Source organism: Euphorbia lathyris, chromosome 8 (genome assembly GCF_963576675.1).
Source record: "Euphorbia lathyris chromosome 8, ddEupLath1.1, whole genome shotgun sequence".
Classification (NCBI taxonomy): domain Eukaryota; kingdom Viridiplantae; phylum Streptophyta; class Magnoliopsida; order Malpighiales; family Euphorbiaceae; genus Euphorbia; species Euphorbia lathyris.
Window position 1 is genome coordinate 24,188,565 of NC_088917.1, and position 17,573 is coordinate 24,206,137.

At 38.1% G+C, this 17,573-nt stretch overlaps 1 protein-coding gene across 1 annotated transcript; it reads right to left on the minus strand.

The window, feature by feature from the left end:
* Window positions 1–375: 375 nt before the first annotated feature.
* LOC136203205 (acid phosphatase 1-like) lies at window positions 376–1,477 on the minus strand. Its single transcript, XM_065994303.1, has 3 exons — window positions 1,030–1,477; window positions 709–924; window positions 376–628 (listed from the first exon to the last, which is right to left on the minus strand). The coding sequence occupies exons 1-3, from the start codon at window positions 1,401–1,403 to the stop codon at window positions 451–453; spliced, it is 768 nt and encodes a 255-aa protein (XP_065850375.1). The 5' UTR covers window positions 1,404–1,477; the 3' UTR covers window positions 376–450.
* Window positions 1,478–17,573: the final 16,096 nt, after the last annotated feature.

The following is a 17,573-nucleotide window of genomic DNA, read 5'->3' on the forward strand; positions in this document are numbered from 1 at the left end:
TGAATATCTCTATATTTTTACTTGGCAAAAAACTTATTAGATCTGATCTTTCAATTTTTGGTTTATTAAATCTTTATCTTTTATTTGAATGTATTAAGCCTTTGATCATTTATTTTTTATCTCATTAAGCCATTGATGACCAAAAAAATAATTTTGAATATAAAATTCGGTTAACAGACGGTTATTCATTGCACCTGCATTCGAAATTTGTAGTTTTTCACTGTTTGAGAACAGTTTTGGATGTGTAATGTGACTATAGAAAAACTGTAAAAACCTTAATTCAAACTGTAAAAATATTAAAGATAGCATTGCATACCGCATTGCCATCCCTAGTTTGGAGGTATTCAATGATCTCTTAATTTACAAACACAAGTATAGCACGAAGTCAAAGATCCATCTTCCTTATTCAAACATTAATCTAGAGTTACAACAACAACAATAACATCACAACTAAGCAATGTAATACATAATATTTGGAAGTTTAAAAGACCTCTCAGCAACTGCATACCCCAACAAATCACTCCATTGATCTCCCGAATTACCATGTATCACATACCCTTCATCTACCAATTCTTGTCTCTTCTCGGATTTGTAGTCAACAGCTGTCTTAGCTTCATCCGTCGCATTCCTATATCACAAAATCATTAGTTAATTTAAACAAACACCTTTTTATCTTCTTCTCTACCTCAAATAGCATACGTTACATACCTTAAAATGAGTCTTTCCCAATTGGTATATCCGACTTTAAGGAGATTTTCCTCGGTGCCGTTTCTTAAAGCTTCAGCTCGTCCAGTTAAAAGAACAATTGTAAAATTCATCTCGAGTAGCTCGTTGTAAAATTTCAAACTTGCCGGTAAAGCAGGTAAATCAAACAAATCTATATATGTCGATGTCTCAAATGCTAATGCTTCCAAAGGCTCGGATCTATTAACAAAAAATAACACATATTATAAACATATATTAATCAAATCTCAAAGTTGCTTGACTTACATATCAGATATTAATATAAGATCTATGATTAATACATACTTGAATCCACGAGCCTGGTAGAGAGAAATAGTGGAGAGAAGAGTCTCATCAATATCAAACACCCAAACTTCCTTGCCATCGCCGGTAAAATTTACTGACTGAGCGAAGGCAAGGGAGTCAGAAGCGGCGACTTTGGAGTCAGAAAGGTAGCGTTTTCCGGTCATATAGTTTTCGACGAAGCTCATGCATTCAGAAGGAATGGTTTCCCAGTAACCTGCGTTGTTGGTTTCCACGGAGAGCCTCCAGCTATCGCAATAAAGGAAGCTGCCTGATCTGCTGCGATGCATTTGGAGGATAGACTGAGAAATGGCGGTGTTTAGCATGTTTAAGAGGACCAGAATTGCAAGGAGGGAAGGAAATTTGAAAGCTGCCATTAGAAGGATTCAGAATTAGCTATATGAAATTGATATGGAACAAGGAAGTATTATGCTTCTTTTATATTGTTTTCTTATGCTTGTTGCATCAAATAATAGATAGGGATAAGTTAAAATAAACAAACCATGAGTATTTCGATGTTACTAAAAAAAAAAGAAAAATTAGTAACATTATAAATATGGAGAAATTATACTAACAAAATAATAATAATAATAAAGATTGATAATGAGTATTTTAGTCGTTTATTTTCTATAAATTTAATAGAAATGAATCATTTTTTTTTAATATGAGTAATTTAATTAAATGTTGATGCGAAGTATTTTCTTCGAGGATCGAGTCTGGGCGAGGAAAGTCGGAGGAGGAACCAAGCAAGAACAATCAAGCGAATAAATGGGCCAAAAACAGTCCCACGTTCTGCGTGGAGGATGATCTGATCCGGAGAGAGTGGCATTTATTGGGTCAGGAGCTAACCCACACTCCGCGTGACTTAAGTTACGCTTCGAGTGACTTTTCCCACTTAAAAGGTCTTGTGAATCAGTCTGGTTCCTTATTACAATTCTGTCACTCCTTAATTACATCTCATGTCACTACATATTTATAACCATGCCACCCATTTACCTTTACTCCAATGTACCGGCTTAAAGCACTATTTGGCTTCTGATCTATCCAAAATTTTGTCATTTGACCTCTGACCTATTATTTGGTCACATTTGGCCCCTGATCTATCCCAAATTGGTGAACTTTCACCCGATTTGTATGAATACTTAACGGAATCATTATCTCATTGATAAGTAACGATATTTTGACACTTGAACTTAATAGATTTTAGTTTAAGATTTGTTTTTTGTTTTTTTTTTCTTTTTTTAATCTAATTAATTATTTCTGCATAATGTGAAAAAAAAAACTTTAAGAAATATCACGTTTCAAGTTTAAGTGTCAAAATATCGTTACTTATCAATGAGATAACGATTCCGTTAAATATTCATACAAATTGGGTGAAATTTCACCAAATGGGATAGACCAATGGCCAAATGTGACGAAATAATGGATCAGGTGTCAAATGACACAATTTTGGATAGATCATGAGCTAAATAATGCTTTCATCCCCAATTTACCCTTATCTTTACCTTTTTAATTAGTTATGTAATTTGGCAACTAGGTTTTGAGATGATATAAATTCATCTCTTTCTATTGTAATGTTTAACGTTTTTACCAATACAAATTATATCTTATTCTTTATGAAGTTTTTGTTAAGGTTTTCAACCTTCAACCACGATGAATCTTGATTTTCTACGGATTTAGATCGTAAAATTTGGGATTAACTCCTTCAAATTTGGTTTGAGAAAAACCACTTTATTAATTTAAGATCAAAACTAACGCATCCCGAAACCGATCCATATCAAATGTGATAAATAATATGAATCGGAGAAATGATGTGATGTTAATATCTTATTGGTTGACGTCCCACATGGTATTAAGTTATTCGTCTGGTGTATGAATGATGGTTCAATCATATACGTACTTCCAATTTTCAAATGATTTATTAAGTGTTTAGTTTATTTTAAAACTCCTCTAAAAAAAATATGGTTGAATGATATACGTACTGCCAATTTTCAAATCATCATGTGAGCCCATATTTTCTAGATACAATAAAATCACGTGGTCTTGGTTCTGAGTCAAAATACTACTACTACTCTGTTATCGTATATTCGGATTTTCATATCAAATAATTAAGATTACGAATAATATGTTAGGTTAGGACCACCGTTTCTTCTGTTTAATTTCTTTCAGTATTTTAAAAGAATTAACACGTTTATATGTTTTCTTATTCTATTTCTATTTTCATAATCGAGAGCTTAAAAATACTTAAAATAGTTCAGTTAAAACTCAAACCAATTTGAAAAAAAGATAGAATCATGCATAAAGAAGAAACGCGAAAGTATTGCTAACTCGAATACCATGGAAAGCTCTATTACGTACAATTTCTTAATTAATGCTGAAAACCCTTCCACAAAGATCAAAGGCAAATAAGGAGATATAATTCCGACTAAAAATCTGGATTCTCAAATGGAGCGAATACGTTTATCGGATGGACCTATTACTCGAGCACGTGCAAAGAAGTTCGAAGAGGAGCTTCAAATTTATGTTATGCAAATGTTAGATATATCGGAGCAAAATGACACAAATGAAATTCATGAAGCTCTAACTTTTTCGTACCTCTCGGGTTACTCGGAAAGCGGACACATCAAAGAAACCGAACACGGACTAAATGAAACGAGCGGTGAAATTGATTCAAAAATCACCATATGAATTTTAGTCATTTGGATTTATGAGGAAAATAAAATCAATTCAATATAAACTCATTTAATTTTTTCAATGGTCACGAATTACTGAACCCATGAGTGTCGCCCCTTGCGATTCTTCTTTCACGGCACCGCCGCCGCCTTCGTCCTCCCCTTCTCTTCACACATCCTCGATTCTGACCCCTGATATTGATATGCCTTCACCCTCCAGCCCAAAGAACGCCCGCTCATACAAAGACACCGTGATTAATCAAGCCAAGCAGATTCCACGAAGAGCCCCAATCGACCTGCGCGAATCTGGTTTAGGTTCAATCAATTTTACCGATAATAACCCCCTTCTTCCAAATATTACTATAGCTCCACAATTGATCGATGAGTGGTCCCAAGCATGGGTTGATTCTCTGATCATAAAGATTCTAGGCAGGAATGTTGGATTCATCGCTTTGCGAAACCGGGCAATCGAGCTATGGAAACCAAAAGGTACTGTTGATTTCATTGATTTAGGATATGGATTCTATGTGGTCAATTTTGAATTAGCGGAAGATAGAGAAAGAGTAATACAGGACGGACCGTGGATGGTGCAAGGTCACTACCTGACTGTCAGAACTTGGTCTCCGAATTTTATTCCATCTACTCCTAAAGTTGATTCTTCCCTTGTTTGGGTAAGAATTCCAGAACTTCCTTTACACTACTATAATGAAGATTGTCTAATGCTTATTGGGAATTCGTTTGGGAAGGCTATCAAAGTAGATAAAAATACCTCGTCGAAGGTCCGGGGAAAGTTTGCCAAAGTTTGTGTTGAAGTTAACTTATCCCAGCCACTAGTTGCACAGGTCTACATCAATAATGAATTATTTCATATAGAGTATGAAGGCCTTTATATTGCTTGTACCAAATGCGAAATTTATGGACACTCAATCGACAGTTGCCCGAACACTACAGATAACCGCAAAATGCACCCACATAGTGGCCCTCGGCAAGGAAGTCCTCAAGGAGAAGAAAGATGCAGTAACCATGATCCTAACTCTAGTGGAAAAGGCAATGAAGTTGTTCCACAAGAAGGGATCCAAACCGATGGCATAGAAATGGACAAGACAGAGGATGGCTATGGGACTTGGATGGTTGTCCCGAAAAGGCCGTATAGACCGCGAGAAAGAAAGAAGGATTCAGTAGCTGGGATTACATTAGCACCACAACCTCAGTTGACCTCTACAATCACACCAAAGAAGGTTGTAACCAGTGGGAAGAAGACTCTAATACAGGAAGGTCAGGGTAGCAGGGCTATAGATGGAGTTAATAAGACGCTGAACAAGTTCACTTTTGGTGCTTTGAAAAATGGTAAACTTAGTTCAGACAGATAGAATCATGCAGCTCCGCCGGAGCTCGGTAATAGATTTGGGAGGCTCAGCTCGGACAAGGGCGATTCTTCAATGGAAGTTGAGTCCTCTGGGGACAAGGAGAACAGAGGTAGTGATAAGGATTACCCAAGCAGACATAAGAGATTTCGTGCAGGGAGCAGCGCTATAATTCCTCTTGGGAATTTGGATACTAATGTGTTGCAAAAGACTACAGGTGAGCTATCGGGACATCTGGCCTGAGATGAGCGGCTTATTGGCCCCCCCTTTCCCTTTTTTCCTTCTTGTAATGATTATCACATGGAATTGCTTTGGATCCGGAGGTAGTGCTTTCCACCGGGCTCTTCGACATTTGACCTCTGCTTTTAGGCCTGAAATTCTCGCTCTCCTTGAGCCCCGTTTACCTGCAGCTCGTGCTGAGGAAATCAGACGGAAGCTGCGGTTCTCTAATATGGAAATAATTGATACCAATGGTTTCAGCGGAGGAATATGGCTATTCTGGAATAAGGATCAGTTTGACATTACTATTTTGGGGAGAATAAACAGTTCTTGCACACAAGAGTTACGTGTATTGGGGGGCCATTGGAGTGGATGCTCTTTTCTTGCTTTCTTTGTCTATATGAGGCCTAACATGACAGTGAAGCAGGAATTCATGAATGACATGCTCTGTTGAGCGACTGGGATCAGGGAACCCTGGGTAATCCTGGGGGACTTTAACTGTATTAAGAGCTCAGATGAAAAGACGGGTGGGGCTGCCACCGTCTACGACAGATGTGCTTTCTTCTCTAACTGGATCAACAGCATGAATCTCATTGACATGGGATTCTTAGGACCCGGTTTTACCTGGTATAGGGGGTCTTGTCCGCGGACCCGAATTGCGTGCTGATTGGATAGAGCAATGTGTAACACCGATTTTAGGGGAGTCTTCCCTGAAGCTGCTATTCGACACCTTCTAAGGAACAAGTCGGATCACCTTCCCATTCAGCTGACTCTGTTTACTTCTGTGTCAAGGCCCTGTTTAAAACCCTTCCGCTTTGAGGCTGCCTGGCTCCATCATAGGGACTTCCGACATTTCTTCGACATGAACTGGGACAAAACGGCTAAAATTGATATGGGTTTGTCTTCTTTTACTGAGGCAGTTAGACGGTGGAATAGATAAGTGTTTGGTAATATATTCTATAGCAAACAACGTCTTCTGAGAAGGTTGGATGGATTCCATCGTCAGTTAAGCCTGAGAGTTACGCGAGGTCTGTTGCGTCTTGAGAGGAGGCTTGTGAATCATTTGAATGCGATCCTGCTGCAGGAAGAAATCCTCTGGTATCAAAAATCTAGAACTCAGTGGCTCTGCTATGGGGATAAGAACACCCGTTTCTTTCATACCTCGACCCTTATCCGTCGGTGCAAAAACAAAATTGACGGCCTTCGTGATGACAACGGCGTCTGGAGTTGGGACAGCAGTATAGTTAAACGAAGGGTTGAGGAGTTCTTTGAGAATTTGTATACTAAAGATAGCGTTGATAGAGTTGTCCTCAGCTCAACGGCGCGGTTCCCCCCCCCCCCCCCCCCCTCACACAGCATGAAGTTGCTCAGATTGTTATACCCTATACTATCGATGAAGTTAGGAAAGCCCTCTTCGATATGGCACCGTTCAAGGCACCGGGTCCGGACGGGTTTTAGGCAGGCTTCTTCCAACAGCTTTGGGTTCAGGTGGGGACGCAATTCTGTGATTCGGTTTTAAAAGGCCTGACTTCGGGTTCTTTGGATCAAGGTTGGAATGAAACTCTGATTTCTGTTATCCCTAAATTTGCTAATCCGGAATGGATCTCTCAATTCAGACCAATTAGTCTCTGCAACATGCTTTACAATGTGGTTACTAAGTGTATTGTTAACAGAATCAAACCCTTACTTAAAAAATTGGTTAGCCCAATGCAAGCTAGCTTTGTCCTTGGTAGGCAGATAACAGATAATGTAATCCTTCTTCAGGAAGTGATCCATACTTTGAAGAGGAAGAAGGGAAGAAAAGGGTATATGATTATGAAATTAGACCTTGAAAAGGCGTATGACAGAATCTCATGGGATTTTCTAAGAGACACCTTAACTAAAGCAGGGTTTAATAGTGATTTAATTCGCCTCATCATGGAGTGTGTTTCTGGTTCAAAGCTAAGCGTCTTGTGGAATGGGGAGAAGCTACGTCAATTCAAGCCTTCCAGAGGACTGAGACAGGGAGACCCCCTATCTCCTTACCTGTTTGTCCTTTGCATCAAGCGCCTGACCCACCTCATTCAGGATGCTGTGGATTGTTCAGATTGGAAAGCCATTCGCGTAACTAGGCAGGGACCCGCATTGTCGCACATCTGTTTTGCGGATGATATAGTATTAATGTCAGAAGCGAGCATGGAACAGGCAGTGATTATCAGAGATACCCTTCGCAAATTTTGTGACACGTCAGGGAAAAGAGTTAGTCTGCAGAAATCTCGGGTCTTTTTCTCTCCAAATGTTTCAGATGCAGTGGGGACGGGTATCAGTGAAGTCCTTGGCTTCCCTCGAACTCAGGATCTAGGGATTTATTTGGGTGTCCCTCTTCTCCATAAGCGTGTGTCCAAGGACACTTATCAGAAAGTAGTTGATAGAGTCTAAAGCAAACTAGCAGGCTGGAAGACGGGTTGCCTGAATTTCGCGGGGCGGGTCACTCTCATGAGGTCTGTGTTGTCGACTATCCCCACCTACACTATGCAGACCACGTTATTGCCTAAAACGGTTTGTAACCGTATTAACAAAGCTTGCAGAAACTTCATCTGGGGTTCTAATGGTACGACTAGGAAAATTCACCTCTTGAATTGGAATACGGTTTTCCGGAAGCGGGAAGAGGGTGGTCTTGGCATTAGGACGGCAAGGAGATCGAACTTGGAAATGATCGCCAAGCTCAGCTGGCGATTTCTGGTGGATCAGGACCCACTTTGGGTTTAGGTGGTTCGTGAGAAGTATTGTGGTTTGCGTAGTGGTATGGAGAGCTTCCAAGCCAACCCGTCCCACTCTCATTCCTGGAGAAGCATTGTAGCAGGAAGTGCAGTTCTTTCTGTAGGGATCAGCAAGCAAATTTTCAATGGTTGTTCCACATCTTTTTTGGAAGGATCTGTGGTGCGATGGTAAGAAGTTAATTGACTTTGCGCTTGGCCCTATCCCGCTGGATCAAGTGAATAGACGGGTTGTAGATTATTGGGATGCGTCGGCGTCGAGATGGGACTGGATGAGTCTCGGGGCTCTGCTAAACGCCTCGTGGCTGTTGAAAATCGCAGCATTGGCTGTCTGTCCACAGAGTGAGAGTGAAGACATCTGGTTTTGGTCAAAGAGTAATTCAGGGAACTACACTGCTAAATCCGGGTATGACCTTCTTGAACCGAACGGTACTGATCATACTGACCCCTTTTGGCAAAATTTATGGAAGATTGAGGCCCCGAAAAAGTTCAAATTCTTCATTTGGCAGGTGGGACATAATGCCATCCTTTGCAATGAAAATAGAGCCAGAAGACACTTGTCTGATGACCCCAGATGCCCGAGATTTCGGTCACCCGAATCTATCTTGCACCTCTTGCGAGATTGTCCCCGTATCCAAACAGCTTGGCGACTAGTTGTTCCTGCTAATTTAAGAGTGACTTTTTTCCAGTCCGCCCTGCACCCCTGGTTGTTGGCTAACATTCAGTGCCCGTCTGCTTTTCATCACATTCCGTGGCCTCTCTTCTTCGCCTGCAGCATTTGGTGGATTTGGCGAGCTCGGAATGATTTGGTCTTCAACGAGAAAGAGTTACCTGGTAACCATGTCGAGTTTTGTGTTAAATTCTGTGAAGAATTCATTCGTGCTAAAAATAATCTGAGTGGCTGCCCGTACGGTATGTCGAAAACCATTTGGATAGCCTTGCACCCCCCTAATGAGGGATGGGTAAAATTAAATGCAGATAGGGCCTGTAAGGGTAGCCCTAGACCCGCGTCGGCAGGGGGGCTAATTCGGGATGATAGGGGGCGCTGGTGCTGCGGCTTTGGAGCGAATATAGGATTCTGTACTTCGTCAATGGCTTAGTTATGGGGTTTATTTTTTGGGCTTCAGATAGCCTGGCGGAAAGGGTTCAGAAAGGTAAATGTAGAGCTTGATTCTCAGGTCGTGATTCGGCTGATGACTAGTGCCGTTGACACCCATCATCCGTTCTCGTGGCTTATTCATTTATGCACCTCATATCGGGACAGAGAGTGGGATACCATTTTTATTCATTTTTATAGAGAAGGAAACCGTGCTGCTGACTGGCTGGCGAACTTCGCAGGTTCTTGTTCCTTGGGCCACCATGAGTTTGGTGTGCCTCCTGTAGGCCTCTAGGATATCCTCTATGACGATAGTAGAGGGACAACTTTGAGTAGAATAATTCGTTCACAATCGTGAACCTCTGGTTTCTTTGTTTCTCCCTTTCCTTAGTTTTTTTTCTCTTGCTTGTCTGCTTGGGCGTTTAGCCTTCCTTTGTTAACCAAAAAAAAATTTCAATGGTCAAAATGACAACTTCCAAAAACCATGTGGACCTAATCAATTCCATGAGAATTGAATCTTATTTTCTTGTTTGCATTATTGTCAATTGTTCGTATTGATTTTCTTTGTCTTAATGGTTGACTAAATCAAGTACTTAAATGCCCTTGTATTATTATTGTTGTTCAAAATATTTCAAGGGCAATTCAAGTCATTGTTTGTATTTATTTTATCTATTTAAGGATGAGCTTTAAGACACAAGTTTCAATTTAATAAAAATATTACTCTTAACATTTTGTGAGAGGTTTCTCTTGTGTTTTTTGGAGCACTACATTGAACAGTTCGAAATTAAATTTTTAACTGTTGGAGACTGGAATCGGGTCTTTACAACCTAGTTTTATAAGAGTTTTTTTTCTGTCCGACCCTGATTCGTTAGCTTTTCTTGGGATCAAATATAGTTGTCAGGTTTTTGAGACACTATTCCTCGTGGGTTCGCATCATAAGGTGAAATCGGATCCCTTGACGAAGACCCCTACTTGATTTAACATAACTTTTAGGCATCTCATTTATAAGGAAAGAATAGGAAACTGGAAATAAACAACTTTGAATCGAATTAACCCAAAAACTAGGAAATCTCATACTCATCATCATATATCTTACAAAAATTCATTCGACCCTACCATAAGCTTTACTTATACCAATCTTCATAACACACATACTTTTTTTATCCATAATTCTATGTTTCATGGAATTTCCATGAAATAATTCAAAAGTAATCAAGGCATTATCAACTATTAAATGGCCATGCACAAAAGCACTTTAGGAAGGATAAATAATAAAATGCAAACAAGATTTCATCCTATTAGCAAGGGTTTTAGAGACAAGCTTGTAAACAACATTACACAAGTTTATTAGACAAAAATCTCTAAGAGAACTTGGATTACGAGCTTTAGGAATAAGCGTGATGTATCTGTTATTTAAAAGAGAGGGAAAAGCACCTTTTAGGAGGTTTAAAATAAGCGATAAAACTTTATCACCAATCACATCCCAAAATGATTTATAAGAAATACCAGACATTTTATCAGGGTCGAAAGCTTTTGAACCATCCATTTGTTTCAAAGCCACCAAAACATCCTCAGCAACATCCCAAAATGATTTATAAAGAATCTCTTTTGTTAGCTGTGAGAATTGAATCTTGTTTTCTCATTTGTATTATTGTCAATTGTGTGTATTGATTTTCTTTGTTTTAATGGTTGATTAAATCAAGTACTTAAATGTCCTTGTATTATTGTTGTTATTCAAGATATTTCAAGAGCAATTCAAGTCATTGTATGTATTTATTTTATCTATTTAAGGATGAGCTTTAAGACACAAGTTTCAATTTAATAAAAATATTATTCTTAACAGTTTGTGAGAGGTTTCTCTTATGTTCTTTGGAGCACTACATTAAACAATTTAGGATTAAATCTTTAACTGTTGGAGATTGGGATCGGGTCTTTACAATCTAGTTTTGTAAGGGTTCTTTTCTGTCCAATCCTGATTCATTAGCTTTCCTTGGGATCAAATATAGTTGTCGGGTTTTCGAGGCAATGTTCCTCGTGGGTTCACATCATAAGGTGAAATCGGATCCTTTGACGAAGACCCTACTTGGTTTAACATAACTTTTAGGCACCCCATTTACAAGAAAAGAATAGAAAACTAGAAATAAACAACTTTGAATCGAATTAACCCAACAACTAGGAAACCTCATGCTCATCATCATATATTTTACAAAAATTCATTCAACCATATTATAAGCTTTACTCATACCAATATTCATAACACACACCCTTTTTATCCATAATTCTATGTTTCATGGAATAAAAAGTAATCAAGTCATTTTTAACTATTAAATGGCCAGCCACAAAAGCATTTTGGGAAGGATGAATAATAAAATGCAAGCAAGATTTCATCCTATTAGCAAGAGTTTTAGAGACAAGCTTGTAAATAACATTACACGAGTTTATTGGACAAAGATCTCTAAAAAAACTTTACGAGCTTCAGGAATAAGGGTGATGTATGTGTTATTTAAAAGAGGGGGAAAAGTAGCACCATTCAAGAGGTTTAAGATAAGCGATAAAACCTTATCACCAATCACATCCCAAAATGATTTATAAAAAATACCAGACATTTCATCAGGATTGGGAGCTTTTAATCCATCCATTGTTTCAAAGCCACCAAAACATCCTCAGCAACAAAAGGTTGAAGCAAAGAACTTTGTTGCTCAAAACTAAGATGCAAATCAATAGAATCAAGAACATCAGCATAATAGGATTTGTTGTCGAAAATAAATCAGAGAAACAAGACACCCCAATATCTTCAATTCTTCCTCTTTCTCATGGCAAACACCATAACTATCCTTCAGATGTTGAACATAATTCTTTTCTCCTTGCACATGCCTTAAAATGGGAAAACCGTGTATTTTTTATCACCTTGTTGTAACCAGGAAAGCCTTAATCTCTACTTGATGAGGGCATCTTGCACTCATATGCGGAGTGTTAGATAGAACACGCGGAGCATGAATCTGGAGCCAAGAAGAAAGGAAGAAAACCACGCGGGAAGGAGATCACTAGAGCATTCCACGCGGAGCGTGTTGTCCAGTGCGCGGAGCGTGGATCGAGCCTTCGGAGAGAACCAGTTCCAGGAGGTCATATACACGGGGCGTGCCCAACCCGAAGAATACTTCCTCCCCAAGTTCTTTATGCTATGGATAAGGGGGGCACTCCTTAATTACACCTTTGTCACTCCCTAATTACAACTCTACCACTCCTATGTTTACAACTATGCCACCTCCTTATTATCACCCCATTTTACCCCTAACCTTACTCTTTAATTAATTAGGTTAAGCTAGCCTTTTATGTAATTTGTCATTTAGGTTTTGAGGTGATATAAATTCATCTCTTTCTCTTTATAATAGTTAATTTTTTATCAATCAAATTTAATCATCTTCTTCAAGAAGTATTTGTTAGGGTTTGAAACCTTCAACAATGGGGATTTCACTATTCCTATGGATTTAGTCCATAAAACCCGGGATTCACTCCTAGTTTAGCTAGAGAAGAACATCTTTGTTAGTTTACGATTAAAACTAACTCATCCCGAAACCGATCTGTATCAGTTGGTATCAGAGCCGATCGTTATCCTAACACTGACTTCTTTCGACAATGATTCAACTAAGTTCATCTCTACCATCCGAACAAACCGCCAACAATGGATTGGAAAACCTCGAAGCCATCGTGAGAAGGTATGAAGCAACTTCTAGGGAGGATTTCCGGGTGCTAAACGAGCAAATGAGGAAGCTTACGACATCTTTGGAGAGTCTCAAGCAAGGATACTGAAATGGTTCCCAACCAACCATAGAAGTTTCTCCTAAAGATCCATCACCAATCTTTTCTCCTTTACATATTGAAGAGGTAAATCTTGTGGATAGTCCTATTGCTATGGAGAATTTGGTTGACTATGATGTTGTGTGTGGATTAGATTCTCATTGTGGGTTAATTGATAATGATGTTATGAATGAGAATGTGAGTTCATATGTGGATGAGGAAGGAGTGCTTGTAGGTGAGGATGTTGGGGAAGACCATGTAGCAAGTGATGCTCTCCATGTGTTTGATGAAATACCCCTTAAGCATAACCTTATTTGTATGATTGAGGAAAGTGGGGGGTACTATTCTTCAGGAGGGGGAGAATGGCTTGGGACTTGAAAGTCTCTTTGTGGAGGATGAAGGAACCACTTGTTGTGTGGAGGTTGATGACTATAGAGATGGGAGAGATGTTGGTGGTTCTACCATATTGGGGTGTAGTGTGTCTTTCGAGTCGGGTAACTTGTCAAAGGGTTTGGCCGGCTTGAACTATGGAGAGAAGCCAATAGGAACGATAGGTCATTGGAGAGAATGGATTGAGGATGAAGAGGGAAGCGAAATGGCGTACGGTCAAGAAGAAGATGAGCTAGGAGAGGAGATTGATGGGGAAGGGAACTTCGACCTTGAGCTAGTTAACGATGATGAACTTGACTATTATGAGCGAGAGTTCCGGAAGGGAATTGAGGAAAGTGGTGATGTGAGACCAACGTCCGAAGATGGGAAGTATGTGTCCTTTAATGGACATCCACGGTGCATTCTACCTTTGGGGAAGATACCGCGTGACATTGCATGGGATCCATGAGGTCGTATACTATGTCTTCCTCATAGTCACTTGAGCTTCAAGGAAACGGATAAAGAGTACTTTGTGACGCCTCTAGGAAGAAATGAGATTCCTAGCACGTGCACATTAGGAATGAACCAAGCCTTCCACTTGGTAAATTCGGAAGTTGTTATTTTGTTCTTGATTGAGATGTATGTGTTGGGGTATATGTTGTGCTTGTTGAGGGAACATCAACCTTATGTGGAGTCAATAAGAAGTGATTTTATGGTGAAGAGAGTGAGCTTCATAGAGTATTTGGTGAATGGGAATGGCCATCCGGGTGATGTAGAGAAAATGGGAGAAACTCAAGAATGGCGGGATAGTGGCCAAGTCAGTGAAGGGGCCACTCAAGAAGTCGTGAGATTGTTAACCCAAAACAAAGAAGTAGTTGATACAAGTGTGCTTGGGATCACTACGAAGTGGGTTGACAAGTGTCTTCGGGATATCCCATTTGATATCGGCTATGAGCGGAATGAAGTTATGACCAATGTCCATATTCGTGAAGTGGAGATTAAGGAGGTTCGGGGTTGGTCGGTTCAACATGTCGTGGAAGTGTGGAGGAGCTTCCAAGACATTATGGAGGATTGGTTTGACCAACTTCGTCGAGATATTCCGTTCGATGTCGGTCGAAGGTTGTGGCAAGTATTATGGAGGATGAGCACCAAGGGCAAGACACAAGTTGATATGTGGGTAGATTTCATGAAGAGGAGGAAAAGCCGACAATATATGGAGTGGATAACACCTACCAAGCATCGTCCTTGTTCTATAACTGAGTTGGGGACCAACTCTTTTGAAGAAGAGGAGTATGATGAGGGCATCACTCATACGCGGAGCGTGAGATAAAACACGTGGAGCGTGAATTCGAAGCCAAAAAGAAAGGAAGAAAACCACGCGGGAAGGAGATCACTAGAGCATTCCACGCGGAGCGTGTTGTCCAGTGTGTGGAGCGTGGATCGAGCCTTCGGAGAGAACCAGTTCCAGGAGGTCATATACACGGGGCGTACTCTCAGGGGCACAGAGCATGAAGAAGATACGCGGAGCGTGCCCAACCCGAAGAATACTTCCTCCCCAAGTTCTTCATACTATGGATAAGGGGAGACCACTCCTTAATTACACCTTTGCCACTCCCTAATTACAACTCTACCACTCCTATGTTTACAACTATGCCACCTCCTTATTATCACCCCATTTTACCCCTAACCTTACTCTTTAATTAATTAGGTTAAGCTAGCGTTTTATGTAATTAGTCATTTAGGTTTTGAGGTGATATAAATTCATCTCTTTCTCTTTGTAATAGTTAACTTTTTATCAATCAAATTTAATCATCTTCTTCAAGAAGTATTTGTTAGGGTTTGAAACCTTCAACAATGGGGATTTCACTATTCCTATGGATTTAGTCCATAAAACCCGTGATTCACTCCTTCTAGTTTAGCTAGAGATTTGTTAGTTTACGATTAAAACTAACTCATCCCGAAACCGATCTGTATCACTACTTCCACATAATTTCTTCATCTTCTTGTAATTTTAGAATCTCTTTTGTTAGCTATGAAGCCTTATTCTCCTTAACAATAGGATAAGCATAATTCTCAGCTTCGATAAGATCCTCAAATAATCGTTTCAACTTCGTACCGATTGTCCGAAACAATTACGATTCCATTGCTTAAGCTGAATAAAACACTGCTTCAACTTCACACAAACTTCCTCCTGGACCATTGCATTATTATCCTAAACATCTTTAATTATATGATGTCAACGAGGATAATCAACCCACATTTTTTCGAACCTAAACAACATGTCCTTGCACACCATCGGTATATAGCAAAACAGGAGAATGGTCTGAAGCTACCATTGCATGAACAGAAATAAAAGCATTTAAGAAGAGCAGCTCCCGTTGAAAATTGCACGATCATGATACTCACGAATACAAGCATCACGACTCATACTATTAAACCAAGAATATTTTCTCCCAAATGAAATGGAGATCAAAAAGGTCACAATCATCCAAACAATTACGGAATGCCTCCATTGCACAATAATTATCAGAACGGCCACCCTATTTCTCATAAGAATACATTCATTGAAATCCCCAAAAGAAACCCAAGGCAGATTATCTCGAATGTGAAGATCATCCATCATATCCTAAGTACATACTTTATTTGAAGCTCCAGGCTAACCATATATTCTAGTTCCCCTCCACCAAATATGACCTACATCATTAACTATCCCAAAATAAATACAATGCTCAGAATAACCCAAGATAGTCAACTTGATATCCCATTCCAAAGCAGAAGTGAACCACCCGAATGACCAATAAAATCAACGGCAAAACAAATCAAAACCATTAAATCTCCTTTTCAAACCATATAATTCACTTCTCCGCATTCTAGTTTCCATAACAAAAGCAATAGTAGGGTCATGGCTTTCAAATGTGTTGCTTGTTGATGCGTGTCGAGCAATTCTATTATAATTAGAGTCCAAATAGATCTGATCAATGAGAAATTGCACTTCAACACATCCTTATATGAATCTCATTTGAAAAAAAAAAATCCATTTACTCCTTTTATAAATAATGATTAAAATTTTTACAAAAACTATTACAAATTGAAGTAATTATTTAACTGATCAAAATAATACCTAGAAAATTAGAATTAGCTTTTTTTTTTTTTTACAGAAGAATTAGCTATTACTAATAACTAGTCGAAAATCCGTGTGATGCACGGGGTATAAAACTTTTATATAATTTAGATAAATAAATTAACATATTTACTTTTAAATAATTTTATATCATGCTATGAAAAAAAATTTATATTATGTATATTTGAAATTAATATATATATTTTAATGATAATTCAAATTAAACTCAAACCAATAATTTTATTTGAGTAAAAAATAAATTTTTTATTTAGTAAAAAATAAATTTTTTTTAAACTAATTAAAATTATAGTTTAAGAAAATCAGTAATGGATGTCAGTATGAGCTCCATACTACAACCAATAAGAAAAAAACACATAAAAAATATAAATATAAAATATAAGCTGCTTGTAGAATACAAGGCACACATTAAAAATATGATATAGAAAAGACATTGAAAGAAATAAAAATAACTCTTCCAAAAAAAAAATAATAATAATAATATGATACAAATAAAATAAGACAACAAAGAGAAGAAGACAATATTATCGTTTTTAACAACATCGCTTGGCATCTCTCGATTGGGAATACTACTACGTCTCCTATTATCCACGTTTTCCTTTTTTTTCGCAAATATTTTAACTTTTCTTCTAGGGTAATATCCTATCCAAATTTGTCGAGAAAGTATTTTTAGTAAATATTTTAACTTTTCTTCTAGGATAATTTTATTTTTTATTTTGTTTAAATAAAATCAATTTTAACTTATTATCTAAGAAATTATTTACTATTATTTATCTTAATCAATTATATCTAAACTAACTAAAAGTTCTGAAATTAAATTTTAAAAATTTTAGATTTAAATACAATTCTGTAAAAAAAAAAAAAATTAGCTACTTCACATATAAATAAAAATCTCTATTTTCTCTCTATTATAGCTTTTTACTTTCATTATGATCTCATTTTTTATTAATAATTTTTTATCAATCTCTGTTGAATTTTTTTTTTTTTTTTTTTTGAAGGAAGCTGTTGAATGTTTTTAGACTTAAAAAATGTACAATATAAATTTATTTCATGAAATTTAACCAAGTAATGAAATTATCACAGGAACACCCAATCACATATTTAACATATCAAGAAACTATTTAAACAAAGCAA